At 38.9% G+C, this 15,320-nt stretch overlaps 1 protein-coding gene across 1 annotated transcript in view; it reads left to right on the forward strand.

Moving 5' to 3' along the window:
- The first annotated feature begins 4,308 nt into the window (after window positions 1-4,308).
- Cpsf6 (cleavage and polyadenylation specificity factor subunit 6) overlaps window positions 4,309-15,320 on the forward strand; it is a 39,608-nt gene continuing 28,596 nt past the window's right edge. Inside the window, exons 1-2 of the mRNA XM_080271285.1 lie at window positions 4,309-4,374; window positions 4,480-4,583. Of these exons, the coding sequence (XP_080127411.1) occupies window positions 4,530-4,583 (54 nt within the window). The 5' untranslated portion in view covers window positions 4,309-4,374; window positions 4,480-4,529. The remainder of the gene's footprint in view (window positions 4,375-4,479; window positions 4,584-15,320) is intronic.

The following is a 15,320-nucleotide window of genomic DNA, read 5'->3' on the forward strand; positions in this document are numbered from 1 at the left end:
CGTCTGATATCTCTCTTACTTTCTGTATAATAATTCTTCCATATACCTCCATACAACACTCAGTTAACTTATGCCATGATAATTCTTGCACTCACTTCGATCACCTTTACCTTCGTACAGGGGTACAGTCACAACCTTTTTCCACTCTGCTGGCACAGTTTCACTCATCCATGCCTTCTTACATATCTCTAACAAGCACTTCATTTCACTCTCTCAGCTACACTTAATCATCTCTGCGTACACCTCATCAATCGCAGCTGCTTTCCCATTTTTCAGCCACTTCACAGTGTTCTTCACCTGTGCAAGTGTCATTTCCTGGGACTGCATTCCTTCTCTGTATGCTCTCAAAACCAATCATGTTTACAGTTGCTTTTCTTTCTCCATTTCCATTCATCAGACTTTCAAAATATTGTTTCCATCTGGTCCTTATTTCATCCCCATGGGATAATAATTTACGTTACATCCTTCACACTTTCACATTTCTCTCCACTGTCACTTCTACATTTCTGCACCTCTTTCCAGAATAACTTCCTATTCATTTTTCTTCCTAGATCATCATTTACCTCCTACTTTTTCCTCTTCATTAGTCTCTTTCATCATTCATCATTGAATAATAACAGTTCAAATTGGAATACAGAGCATAGTTAAAACTGAGGTGTTGAATATGTATGTAATGGAGATTAAAATTATGAATGGTTAAAGTAGCAACAGTGTAAGCTTCCAACCCAAGATAACCCTATAAAGTTTCAAAAGTCATACAGTAAGTCTATGTTATAAGTCACCCATATTAATGTGGTTTTTGCTGTGAAGTTCACAGTTAGTTGTAGAAAAATTGTCCATTATACGGTAGTTCCACTGTTAACTGTAATACTGATTTTCCAGTTTTTCCTAAAGTACAGCAGCAATTGTCTGAACATTGTTGTGATTTTTAACAAGGTCATTCTGTATAAGGAGTGAATATCCAGAAAGAGACAAGAAAAGGTGGAGCAGCCAAAATTTATAGGGCATATATTTTAACCTGGCAGATCCTTAACTCCTGTAAGCTCAGTTGATGGGCAAGTGTAGTGTGACTGTAAAGTCAGTTTGACTAGTAACAAGGGATTTTCATTCCTACCTCATAACTAAGGTTCAGTTGAATTTCATGCAACCACAACTTATATTCAAGTTGTGGGAGTGTCCCAGTTCTATCATAAGTGAAGTCTGGGGCAGGAGAAAATCACACTTCCCATGAATTCCATTAATCCTGTACAAAGTAACTAAAAGAGACAGGATGGTGGGGTCTGGGCTTGTATTTATGAAGGATCCTAAGCAGTTTATACAGCAAACCAGTCTTTCTAGCAGTTAATTACTGTTGGGAGTAATTTTATTCGGTTGGATGCTTGATTTTGATATTCACTCTTGTTTGGCTGTGAAATGTATGGTAGTTATAAATGAAATAAAAGTATAAACAAGCAGTCTCACACTGTATGCAAAGCTTAGAAACCCCTTGAATCACTTCAAGTCCATTCCCCTCAGTCTCAAACAAAGGATTGAAAAGAACAGTTTTACCATTTGCAGGATACTGTGTTACTTTGCCATCTTTTACAAAAATATGTAGATTAACCTTGCATGTTTGAGCTTAGTATGTAGCAAATATTGTAAAAGCTGCTTACATGTTCTTCATAATGGATGTCATAATCCCAGAGAGGGCGACCAAAAATAAGTGCCTCCACATCACTGTGATGGTAGAGGACACGGTGATATGGAGGTGATTTGTTTATGGCCACTTCCCCCAGGAATCTAGGTGGCTGGTTATAGATAGGTAACTGAAGGCAAGTACCTTGTACTGTAGTTATTGATGAAACAAACTGATCTGAACATGCACACATAACTTAGAGTATGTTAAAATGAATCCATGCTTCCTCAGAGGGAATCCCAGTACTGGGGTAGGTCATAGTACAGCTGTTTTTTATGGACTGGAAGCTAAACCAGGTGCCAGAACTAGCAAAATATTTCCCAACAGTTACTGGAAGCCAGGGGCATGCATATGTATGGCTCAAAGCAGCTGCAGACCCTGCATCTTTGCCCTGCCAGTTACAAGTACCCTCTTAAACACTCTCTCTCTCTCTCAAGTAACTTGCAGAGGGGGTGATTCCTTTCCTTTTCTTGGAAGATCCCCCTGCGTTCCAAATTATCTGTGGATGCCACTGCTGGAAACTGCTGGGAAAAAATGATATTTGAGATATCATAAGATCTGCAACAGTATGAAAGTTTTGGCTTGGACTTTGTACTGAAGTCACTTAGAGAAAAGATCACTAAGAGACTACTTTTAGCTTAGCTGCATATTTCCCCAGCCTGAGAGTGATAATTGCGTGCTTAGTCACCAGGCTTGTAGCCATGCTTTACTCCAATGGTAGTACCTCCCAGGGTCATTAGTAGCCACACATCTGCTACCTCAAAACTGATCCTAAGTTTTCTTCATACTTTATTCACTTATTGATGATAGCAATACTGCACTTGAGCAATGAGTATTTAGGTTTAGCTGATGGTATTTGTGTACTATAGCCATTAATTAAAAAAAAAAAAAATGTGAAAAATACTGTCTTGTGCTGGCAGAAATTACCTTTTAATGGAGTGACCATTGACCATACAGCATTCCTCCCTTCTCCCCTCTATTTGATATTTCTTTTGTATCCAACAGTTTTTTAGTAACTGCCCTAACATTGTGGTGGTATACATGAAGTTTGCAGATTTCTGTTATCTCAGTTGATGCAGCATATTGGGATGACCAAGTATAGACTAACCAAATGTAATTTGCTCAACCTTACTCTAAATACAGAGCTGCTACTGTATTGCATTATGGTGTCTGTCTGTGCAAAGTTGAAGGTTATGCCTGTTTTTGGAGCTTATGCCAGAATTGATAGAGAAGAAAAGAAAAAGTACCCCAGTACTGCCGCCTCCCTTTCCCAACCATCTCTTGTGTTTTATTGAGCCCAGAAATAGTTCCAGGACCTATGGAAAAAAACCTAGTCAGGAATATATGCTTGCAGGTTCATTATAGGATTGTATGATGCCTAACAGGCTGTGGTTCAGTGGTCATCTTTTTATACTGTGGATTGAAGTGTTAGGTTTTACATCCAGGGCAAAACGAGTATACAGTTACAACTGATGTCAATGTGACACTGAGATGTGATGGACACACCACAAATAAAATTAAAACTTTCAGTCTGAGGGGAAAAAGATAGTTCTCCCAAAACTACAAAATGATCCCACAGATTCATTGTTGACTGCTGTGTTGAATTTAACGAGTGGGTACGCTGGAGCTTCTTAACAGGAAGTTTTAATTCCTCCTGCCCTCTTTATATATACAGTATATATATATATACAACATATTTTGAGTTTTATGCCGTGTCCCCTTTTTTCGACAAGGGCTAAAGCATTGCCCCTGGATGGAGGACTTTGGTTTTGGAGTGTGTAGCACTTTATGACTGGATGCCCTTCCTGATGTCTACTAGTGACCCTTGGGTGGACTCAGACCTCCGACCCATTGGTCAGAGTGCTGTGACCCACTGAGCCACGGCTGCTACAGCCAGCTAGGTGACAGGAGAGGATTACCTCTCCTGGGAAGGCAGCTTACCCGGGTGTGGCATGAACTCACAATTTCTTGAGTCAGCATTTGCATTAAAAGCACTGTAAACTTAAATCCATAGAACTGAAAGGGGGAAGCTTAAATCTGCAATGCTTTTTATCCTCCCTAGTGAATTTGGTGTGTTGTTATCTCCATACAACTGTTGAATGTGGGAAATTGGGTTAGAATAAGTAATTTTTTGTGTGATGCAGACTGTCACTATGGGAAAAGCTATAATGTAACATAGTTACTTACTGATGTAAGTACACGTTAGGCAGTGTTTTACTTCTTCATTACAGAAACAGGTATGATTCAGAAACTGAGAAATGGGTTCTTGCTGATTTACTGTTCAAATTTACCGGGAAGATTGCGGTATGCGGGGAGAGAGAGAAGAGAGAGAGAGAGAGAGAGAGGTCGGGGTTATTAAGCCTAGCATCCTCGGACAACATTATATTTCACTCTGATCGTGCTGCAAAAATTATACATCATTACGAGTTTTGAAACAATCAGCATATCCATGAAAAGGGTAACGAGTAGAAATGACTGCTTATCCTCACAACTGAGGATGCTTTTTCAAGAAACGAAGAAAATTGCATTATGGAAATTGTCACTGTATATAAATGTAATAAATTGCTCACCTACTACTAATAGCAACGCTTTTTCACATAATATAACCCGGCACTCCTGATCATAACGGAGAAGCCGATAGGGGGATGACGCCGCTCCATCTTTGATCAGGAAACTCGTCGTCATTTTTCAGCGTAAATGTTAGTGTAATAATAATTACAGTACGTTGCCTGAATTCGATTCATCATGCCGGATACAGCTAAGGTAATAAGCACATAGATTACAGTTTTGTTGTTGTATTGCAGCCGTGAATTGGTGAATCTTGCTAGGCGTTGAGCGTGGCGGTGGGAGGAATATGGCGGACGTGGATATTGATCTGTACGGGGACGTGGAGCAGGACTTCACACAGGTCAGACACCACATCAACCTCATTCTTTCACCTAATATTGTTTTTCAGGGTGGTACTGTACGAGTTGACATTTTTTCCTTTTGTTGTGGCAGGGTTAGCAGCAGCATCAGTGCTTCTTGGGTGGAATTTTCCTGGAGAGGATGTTAACCAGACAAAGCTTTGGGTTGAAGTTAGCTGTCTGTTTCATTATTGTCGATTTTTTATTTCAAAGCCATGCTGCTCAGATATACAGCCTACAGGCTGGGTAGCACTGGCACTGCAGCCAGCTTATCTATACTGGGGATACTTTAAGTTAACCACTAGGTGGACTTCATGCCAGATTAATTATTACTTGTGTTGGTTTCATTTTTATTTATGGTTGCAGCTTAGTACACAGAATAGCAATGATGTTCTAAAGCAGTAGGCCAGTTTGCCCAAGCTAAGCTGCTCCTACAGAAGTTACTAGATTACAAGACTAAGAAGGATAGCAAACAAGGCTCTCTCTTACCCACCAAATCCTCCCTGTCATGAAAAGAAATGCCATGTTCCCCTCTTAAGACAAGTGATGTTTTGAATTTCACAGAAGTCAGTTTTATTAACCTTTTCCAATACAGTGACATCTTGTAAAGTTGTTTTTGCTACCTCCAAATGATCTCACAATTTAGGAAAGTTCTTGTGTTCACTGGGTTAAGGAAGGCTGATCTAGCCCCACAGTTTGACATCTGACCCAAGCTGAATAAAATTGGTAGTAGTATCATCATCATCATCATCATCTAATCCTGTGTCGCCCCATGAGGAGCGTAGGAGCCCGGGGCTAGGCAAGTTGGTCTTGATATTTAAGATGAGAGTGACCAGCCTCACTCATCTCTGAGTGGCATTATGTGAGTAGTAAACCCCAATCACCCCATGGATATAAACCTGCACATGCCCAATCTGATTGGAACAACTTAATTACCCACTACACCACCAGGCACTGTAATTTGGTTGTATGGTTACCACCCAGTGTATTAAAAGATTTCCTGGTGTACAGGAAACCATTTGGCTTGTCATTCAGTCACTCATTGGCAGGAGGATGAGGAAAGAACGAAGGAAAGAAAGACAGAAGCAGGAGTGTAAAGCCGCCCACAGGTAGAAGGAAGAGGAAAGAATGAAAATAAAGCCAAGAGGAAGGAAGGAAGAGAGGAAAGGGCAGACAAAAGAGAGCAGCATCACATTGAGAGTGAATGCTGTGCCCCCACCTACTACCAGGCAGCATGTGAATATTAGATCCTTCCCAAGTAATCATATGTTGGCAGCAAGAATAATATAAGACATCACCAACATTCGACTCATTCAGTTTCAAAGAGCCTGGCATTGTCCTCTGTATAGAACTTAGGGTACAAAAGGGTTAAGTACCCATAGAAGTGAGGAAACCTTTGAAGAATAGGGAAGGTAAGTTAATCCCTCTAGTACAGTAGGTTAATGTCATTTTTATTTAAATGTTGCTCGCTCTCTCTCTCTCTCTCTCTCCTCTCATTCCCTCTCTCTCTCTCTCTCTCTCTCCTCTCATTCCCTCTCTCTCTCTCTCTCTCTCTCTCTCTCTTTTCTCCATATAGCTATAGGTTGAGTTCTGAGCAAATGTTTGAGCCTTCACTACTACAGTATAGCTCTTCCCTGAGCTGAAAAAAGCAAATCTGGTGGTTTCATTCATTCATTCATTGCCAGACGCCATGTATCCCAAACGGGGTGGCCAAGGGCTTAGAGTTAATTGTTTTACAGGGAGGGGCACTAATCCTCCACCAACCCCTTTTGACACGTAGGGAGATGACTTTAATGTAGTTAAATGAAGAGCAGATCATCATAGTCAATGAGTTAGATTTGAAGAAACAAAATAATTGGCAGATACAATAAGCAAAGGAAGTAAAGTCAGGAATTCCAAGCTAACTTTTGAAAAAGTGAAATTAACCTCTGTGAGCCTGAGATCATGCAGTGCTTCTGTATTTTAGGCCTATATTTGCTAGTGCTAGACAATTTTATTCAGGCTAGTAAAAAATTTGCCAGGTAAAAAGGTTAAATGTAGAAGTTACCTTCATCCTCTGTTCACACTTTGTCTTGTTTTGCCCTTTTTAACCCTATATTTGTCCGGATTTTCAAAACTTTCACACTGTAGGAACTAGAAGCTCTTGGCTGAAGGACTATGTGATAAATATCTTACACTGTATAGCATTTTCAGCACTAGTTAACAACTGTTTGAGGAGAATATCACCTGAAATAAAATTCGAAAAATACAGTATATAACTATAATTTTACCGAGTTGTACCAAAGTGCTTTCCATAGTCTTATTACTAAGAAATGATTCTCTGTATTCATAGTTTGGGCAACATTTGGTATGGGAGAGAAAGTTTGTTGAAGTTCAGATACAGGCATACCTCAACTTACGAACATAATTGGTTCCAAGAGACCGTTTGCAAGTTGATTTTGTTCGCAAAATGAAAATCCCTTACAGTGCTACATGTACAACATAAAAAACACTGTACAGTATTGTTTACTGATCTGTCGGTAGGGTTTTGAATGTTCTTAAGCAGTTTATATTGTATTATGAAATATAAATGCGTAAGTTAACACAAGAAATACACAAGAAGAACGTACAGTATAAGACAACTCTATTCCTGCTATTGTCTGATGCCTATTTACAACTGACGAAAGATAATGGAACGTTTGCCACCTGCAAAGATGTGGATGTGACAAGCATTTCATTTTGTTTCGTTAGTTGTATATACACATTAGACATAAGCGATAACAGAGGTATCTTATTTTATAAACATTACCGTAGCTTACCTGAGGGCAGACATAGCAGGACTTGCAGGAAGTGAGAGGAGGACTTCATGAAAACAGCACCCTCACATGCTTAAGAATACGCTCCTTATCCTTAACAGTTGTCCCCACTGTTGTTCTGTTCATCCCAAATTAATCCACCACTGCACTAATTCTTTCAACTTGTTCAACACGCTTTATTATTTAGAGTTTTTGTACCATATAGATGGCACATCGCTTCCTAGATGAGCCAGAAGCACCATTATCCACACGCTTGCATTTATCAGCTATATGAAATGGAGTGAAAGTACTAAAAACACAATGAGCAGCAATCCTTACTCCTCCAGGTGAACAAAAAATCAGAAGATGGCGGGTTAGCACCCACACTGCCGCCTAGTGACCAGCCTTGCAACTACTGTCACCTGCCACATTCAAAAGCGGTCGCAACAGGCCGTTACAAGCTAAATTAGTTTTTTGTGGTTACGTTTGTACCTGTGAAATGTTTGTTATATTTTTCGTGTTCACATCTTTGAAATGCTCAGATCTTGAATGCTCGTAAGTTGAGGTATACTTTTATTTAACTGAAGGCGGAGGAATGCATAGGTTAGGACCAAAGGTTGCCAATTGTAGATTCAGGAGTTGAGAAAAATTGGACCAAGTAATGTGAATTTCATAAAGTAGATCTTGTTGGGTTTGGTCTGTGTTTTTGTTGAGAAACCCTGGTCTGTCTGGCTAGGCAGATTCATCAACTCAGTCGTTGCCTCTGTAGGGCTGTCCTGTGCTCTAGCAAGGCATGGGGGAATAGTGTGGTCTGATTCAGTGCCTGGATGGAACCCTCATTTGCATCTCTACCCCCAGTTAACAAGGGCATCATAGGCTTGGTTTTTGTATTTTCATAAATACTGTTTTAGTTATGACTGATAGGGATGGCGGTCAAAGTTAAGTTAGGTGTTTTGATTTTCTGATACTATTTCCAAAAATTACTCTTAACCAGTCATTCATTAGACAGCCGAACCTTGTTATACGATGAATTGCTTATATGATGAAGAAAAAGTCTGGATGTTTTTTTGATGTTCAGTAAAATTTTTATTTATATGAACATTGTGATCATATACAGAGCCTCACTGGTTGATATACAATTGCTGTTTTGCTTATATGCAAACCCTCACGCAAGTTTACAATCATTCATTTGTTCAAAAATAGCCATTCCACTCATCACATGGGTGTTAGTGTCAGTGATGGAACAGTAGTTTGGTGTTGAAGTTCAGGCAGAAAGTGAAATGCAGTGCAGTGAAATAACTTCCAGTTTAGGCCTTGTTTTAGACGTATTTTTGGTGGCAAGCAGCAGGTGAAGTGCAGTGAGATAAAATAACAAACACTTTAGGTGAGTTGGAAGCTTGTCTTTAGATTTTGTTGGGTGAATGACCCTTGGCCAACAAAGTATCCCCTCTTGCAGTACTGTAGTTGACATGATATATGAGAAACCATCTTCATTGTTAATTGAGTGCATGCTGTACTGGATACACTTGTTTTTATTATGGGTAGCATATCTAGTTTTTCCCATTACCTAACTCATATTTCAAAAGGTTAGTGAAGATTTTAAAAATTTCAACATTCTTTAAACCCTGACTTGCAGATTTTTTGTAAGGTTATTTATCTCCCCATCTCATTCTTTTATAACCAGTGTAAATTGCACCTCATATAAGGTTTGCAGCCTGGCCCATGCAGACCTTCATTGTGCTTTATATGATGTCTGCAGCTTTAGAAGGGTTAATGTTCAGAAATAGAAAAGTTGGCCAGGTTATCAGTTTTTTGGACTAGTTTGTTTATCCTGCTGTATTGGCCAGGCATCTTATATCTTTAGCTCCACATTCTCAGATTGTCAAAGCTTCCCCCACTTTTCTGAGGAATTTTTTATGATTCTGAGGATATTAGGATGTGTGGAGATCTGTTACCTCATAGTCAGGTGTTGTCTAATATCCTTCATGAAACTCTGATAAAAGAAACATAAATAACAAGGCTATGGAAGAAAATAAGAACTTTATTTTAGTTTTGGTAAAAGCTGGCTGTTAAGTGCCTTCATACATTCAAATGAAGAATTTATGTGATACTTTTTTCTGCCTCATTTGACTGCTGTACAGTTAATACCGGTAGCACTTGCCTGGTATTTTGTGAGTCAGTGCATATAATTTTGGCTGTTTATCAAGTGGGACAAGGAGAAACGTGGTTTGGATGGCCTGTAAACTTAGAAATCCATGTGTTCGTAACTGGTGCGTAGCATATTCATCCAAAGGTCACATCTTATAGCTGTTTGCTGTTTCTGTACAGTACTTGTTTCCTTTTTTGTGGTCTGCCCCAGTTCTTGAACAGTCATGAACACAAGCCCCATTTGCTACCATTTTGCAAACTGCATGGAATATAGTACCCTGTAGGCCCAATTTCATATGGCAGGTAAATGTGAATTCACTTTCTGAGCATCCCTTGGTGTATGTAAGCTGGCTCTATGACTGTCCAGCTTACAAGTTGCATATCTGGTGTAACAATTTGCATGTAATGGAAAAATCGAGCTCCATAAATTTGTTGCTTGTTTTTATACTGTACTTCATAATTTCCTACGAAGTTTAAATGGCACTAAAAACCATTTCAAGGCACATAAAAGAATAAACTAATTTAATGACATTGTTTTGTCATTGGGAGTCCATTATGTCTTGCATCCCGTTTTAAAATGTAGGACACACTGAAAAGCAGTATTGAGGAGTGTACAATATATGGTTACTTTCTGCAATGATGGAGAAAATCGTAGATAACTAGGACTCATAGGTATTGCCAGTTCTCAGGGATTCATTAATGTAATAATCGTAATTTCCAAATGCATTTATGCCTGAACTGGGAAACCATTCATGGTAGCTTTTGCTTACTGTAGTGTCAAGAAACTTGTTAAGTTCAGTTTCATGGTTGTTGTTTCAAGAGAAGGCAGCCTGATAATTCATTACAGTACAGTAGAATTTTGATTTAATGTGAACCAATTTTGAATTAGCAGTTTAAAACAACAGATACAGGTCTGTACATATTTTCAGTTTAAAGCAAATCCTTCATATTTTTCAGTGGGGATCGGGAGGGGGCCTATGACCTCGTAACCCAGAAATCTTAAAAAAATATTATATATATATATATATATATATATATACCTGTTACTCGTTCAGTGCCGTGGGTAGCACCACACTTTTTGTTTGGGGTAGTATCCTTGCTAGACATTGTTTCCAAGTCACGAGTTTTAATATTTCACACACAAAAAGTTGTCATGTCACATAAAATTGCACATTGCGCTATTTGCTACGCACTTGCATTGCTATGTGGTGATAGCAGTGGTGTTTCAGTGACCTTGGATGTCCAAACGGAAGGAAAGGGAGACAATCACAGCAAATGCAAAGCACTGGGTGGCCATCTTGTCTCAGACAGCTGATCATTATCATGTGTGGAAGGCACCATGTATGCATGGCACTGTCATACATGGTCACCAAAATTATCGTTCAGGCGAATTTTTGATCATATCTTCGTTGTTGTAGCAAAACTGGGTATAACTTAGTTTGTTCTGGCAATTTATCATATTTGGGTAGCAAACAAATGTATAGTGAGGCCTGAGTTTACATAATTTTCACATTGGAGTGTACAGTACTAGGATATGATGGTATAGTATTTCAAAACACATCATAGATGGGGGTAATGCGGTGAGGCCTCTTTATAATGAACTAATTGGGTGAAAAGGTGGATGGTACTATATATCTGATTGTTCATTATATACGACTTCTCATGGAGACCTGCTATACTGGACTTGTACTTTGAAAAATAGTCTTGTAGATGCCCCACAGAGGACAAGTTAAGACTTATATAAATCAGTATTGTGTGATTTTAGCTTGTTTTCCTTGATCTGTAATAGTTTAGTTAGCAATACAGAACTAATGTTGGCCTTCATTTCATCTATCCATCCATCATCCAATCCTACGTTGCCCCATGAGGAGTGTAGGAGCCCAGGCCTATGCCCAGAGACGGACACATAAAAAAAAAAAAAAAAAAAAAAAAAGTTGGTCCTTACATTTAAGATGAGAGGGACCAGCCTTACTCATCCCTGAGTGGCATTACGTGAGCAATAACCCCAACCACGCCTTGGATATAAACCTTCACCTGCTCAATCCGATTGGAGCGCTGTAATCACGGTGGAGTCTCTTTTATCCGAAATTCTTTTAACCGTAATATGCCATTAACCATAAATTTTACTAAAACGTTCTCATTTCGATTAACCGCAAAAATCTGAAATCTATCTGAAAATTCAAATACAGCGGGCTTGTTTTGCGTCACTAGTGTTAGTTTACGGTTGCTGAGCTAGTCACTAGAGCGAGTGTTGGTTGCGCCAGCCCCCATCCACCACCTCGGAAGATTTGGATGATGTGGAAATGATTGAATAAGGAAACAAAAAATATGAAAAAACAATTAGGTTTAAGACTTTATTTTTTTGAATTGCTTACAGTGAATTATGTTAATGTTTTGGTGAAGGTTTATTTAAGTTTATTTGAGTGAAGATTTATTTAAGTTGACAGTTTCTATTACAGTTACAAAAGTGCAATTACATACATAGTTACTACAGAGTATTAAGTGTTTTGGTGACGGTTTGAGTGGCTTTCGAGGTGCTGGTGGTGGTGTGGGCTAAACGTCACCAGAAATGGGTGATGGGTGAGTACAATACTTTTCCCTTGTATCCTACATATTATTACAGTATCTTTTATCCGAAAAAATTGATTAAACAAAACTTTGAAAGTCCCATGATTTTCGGATGAGACTCCACTACCCACCAAACCACCAGGCGCCATAATTTGGTTGTATGGTTACCCTCCAGCGTAGAACCGTAAATGGTTTCCTGGTGTACAGGAAACCATTTGGCATGTCACTCAGTGTTGTCACCCATAGGCAGAAGGAAGAGGAAAGAATGAAGGACAGAAAGACAAAAGAGGGAGTGTAAAGTCAGCTGTAGGCAGAAGGATGTGGAAAGAATGAAGTAAAGAAAGAAGAGGAAGGAAGGAATGGAGGGAGGAGAGGTAAGGGCAGACACCCGAGAGCAGCACTACATCGAGTGAGTGGATGGTGAGTGCCCCCACCTACCACAGGCCTTCATTTCAATAGATAATAATGAAAAGAAGAGGAAATACAAGGCTTGGATTTGGTATTTAACAGACTTCTCTGTAGGTCACCAGATGCACTCCCTATACCAGACCTTGGTTTGGTATATAACAAAAGTTGCTCTTAGGGTCAACTGCTGTTAGGGTCACGGGCTCTATTATAGCTGAAGTCTGGTATAAACGAGTCTGTCAAAGAGAGGTCTTGTTAAATCATTCAGTTAGAGAGGCTCCTCAGCTGAATTAATTGATTGAAAGCAGCCATAATAGAAAAAAAAAAAATCATTGTATTGAAGGGTTAAGGATAGAGGACTAGCTAATGCCTCGTGGCATTTTTTTTTTTTCCCCAGCTGACTTTGCTAATAAAATCTTTGCACATAAGGCACTCATTTTCTTACAGTTTCATGATGTACAGTTGCAAGCCGTAGTAATGGGTTTGATTACCTTATTCCAGCAAGTGCTAGACTCTGTTTAGCATTTTTTCATTTAACATCTAATGAGGCAGTTATGTCTGAAAGCAAATTCCAAAACCAATTACCATAGCTGGTAAACCAAAGTGGTTTAGTCATCCTAATAGGCTTCTGCCAGAGCAGCATGGAGAGCCCTCATTAAGTGACCAAGGCTGACACTTGCAAACGTGTTGGAGCCTTTATAAATGATGCTATGAATAAATTCGTGATAGGATATTTGTAAAAAGTATATTATTTCTGCATGTCATCAAAACTAGCCATTGAACAGCCATAAGGTATGTTATTCAATTTTTTGACCTAACACACATTGCTGTTATAGCATTTTTATTTGTTTGTTTATTAGTTACTTTTTTTTTATCCTCATCAGTACAATTGTTGTTGCCCCCTCCCCTCCACCATGGCCATTTTCTTATTAACACTTTCATTAGTGAAGACTCTTCTACTCTGAATTGTTCAACCAAACTTTGTTGCAAGCTCGCCAGCATTGTTATGTAGACGAAGCTTCAGGTGAATGGTGGCTGTTGATGAACATTACTTAGAACTAAAGGTCTTGGTACAGTATAACAACTTATTTGAAGTTGTGTTAACTAATTACTTTCCTTTCAGTGGTACCTAATTGCTAAAAAAATAATTTTGCCTTTACAGTTAGCATGTGGGCTCTTATAATTAAAAGCCTACATCATGTTCTGCAAGAGAATTTCTACAAGGTTTTTGTAAGATATATATATTTAGTTAGGTTGTTGAACAAGTTACATCAGTTTGCCTGTCAGTGAAAAATGATGGTTGTTGCATTAAGCCTTAACCTTTAACTTTGATGTTTTCTTCCTGGTACCGTATAATTTGCTCTTAGTTTGTCAGACTCGGCAGGATATCACAGGTATTACAAAGGGAAGTATAAAAATTCAAAACATCTTCTTTTTAATAGAAAGTATTTATAATACTTAATTTGCCAAAACCAGTACATTCATAATCTTCCTGAGACTTAATTAACAGAAACATCAACTATTACCCAAATAATATACTGTACTTATCATTTACTTGGGTGGGCTTGGAGTTTTATTCTGGGTGGGATAGTGAAATACTGTAGGTAGTTTGTGCACTGGCCCAAAACTAAGCCAAAAGTCATCTTGCTTCAAACATTTGTCATTTTTTTTGATAGTCTTGGAGTGACTGTGACCATCAGGGTTATGACGCACACATTTTTAGTGACCTTGAGATTGACAGTTTCGGTGTTGTTCATTCCAGGATCGCGAAATGAGCTGGTATGAACCGATCTCCTGCGAAGTTTAGTCCTGCACCCTCCACCATTCTGCATATAAATATGTCTGAAAAAAGCATTCCTTCTGATATTATTATGTCTGAACAAATGTTTCCAATTGCCATCCTTGCTGGTTCCTTTCTGTTTAGCTAGACAGGTGTGACTTGATCCTTTTAACACAGATGCTGTTTAGTTGTCTCATTTTGTCTCAATGGCTGCTGAGAGCACAATCACACCTGGATATTAGGGATTTGAGAGTATTTTCATAAAGTGTTAGCAGAAGCTTGTCAGGTGTCAGACGTGTACTGTTGACTTGTATCTAAGTGGCATAGGGGGCTTGGTAGCACATTTTTCTTTGCAAATTATTTTGCATATTACTCTTAACATTCTCTTGTATGTTGTCTTTATTTTAATATCGACATGGTGCAGGAGAAGGACACCTTCAGGTAGTGACACCACTGGTGTACAACTGGGCTGCTTCACTTCCCAGTTTTACCAATGTCCCGCACTTCTCTTCCTGTTCAGCAATAGGAGGATAATGGACTGTGGGAAAAGAGCAGCTTCAGCCTGCAGTCCATTTGGCTCATGACCAGATGAGCTAAGGGCAGCAACAAAAACAACTATCAAAATAGTTTGCATCAGTAATGTACAAGAGGATATTGAGATGTAGTGTGCAAGGCTAATTGAGAAGGAATAGGTGTTATGAAATCCCCAGCGGCACTTATAATACACCCCTGTATTTGAAAACCCAAGAGTAGTTGTGTTACTGCGTACCACTAATATATTATTTTATGCAGAAGAATATAAAGTGTCACAGTTTTGCTCAATACAGTTTAAGTGACCAATGTATTAACATAATGAGGTGGTTTGTTTCACCTTGTAGGTGTCATTTTACCTGTTGTTTGTTCCTGCCCAGTAATAATATATGCTGTACTAGAGTGGTGTGAAGCAGCTGAACACACTGGAGATAGTGTGATTGCTCGACTGATTATGTTATGAAGCTTAATATTTCCATAATAAAACAATGTTTTGAAAATAAATGCAGTAATAAACATTGAAAGGAGATGTT

The sequence above is a fragment of the Coenobita brevimanus genome, chromosome 45, assembly GCF_032717465.1.
Source record: "Coenobita brevimanus isolate Jiangsu-jjx chromosome 45, ASM3271746v2, whole genome shotgun sequence".
In the NCBI taxonomy this organism is placed as follows: domain Eukaryota; kingdom Metazoa; phylum Arthropoda; class Malacostraca; order Decapoda; family Coenobitidae; genus Coenobita; species Coenobita brevimanus.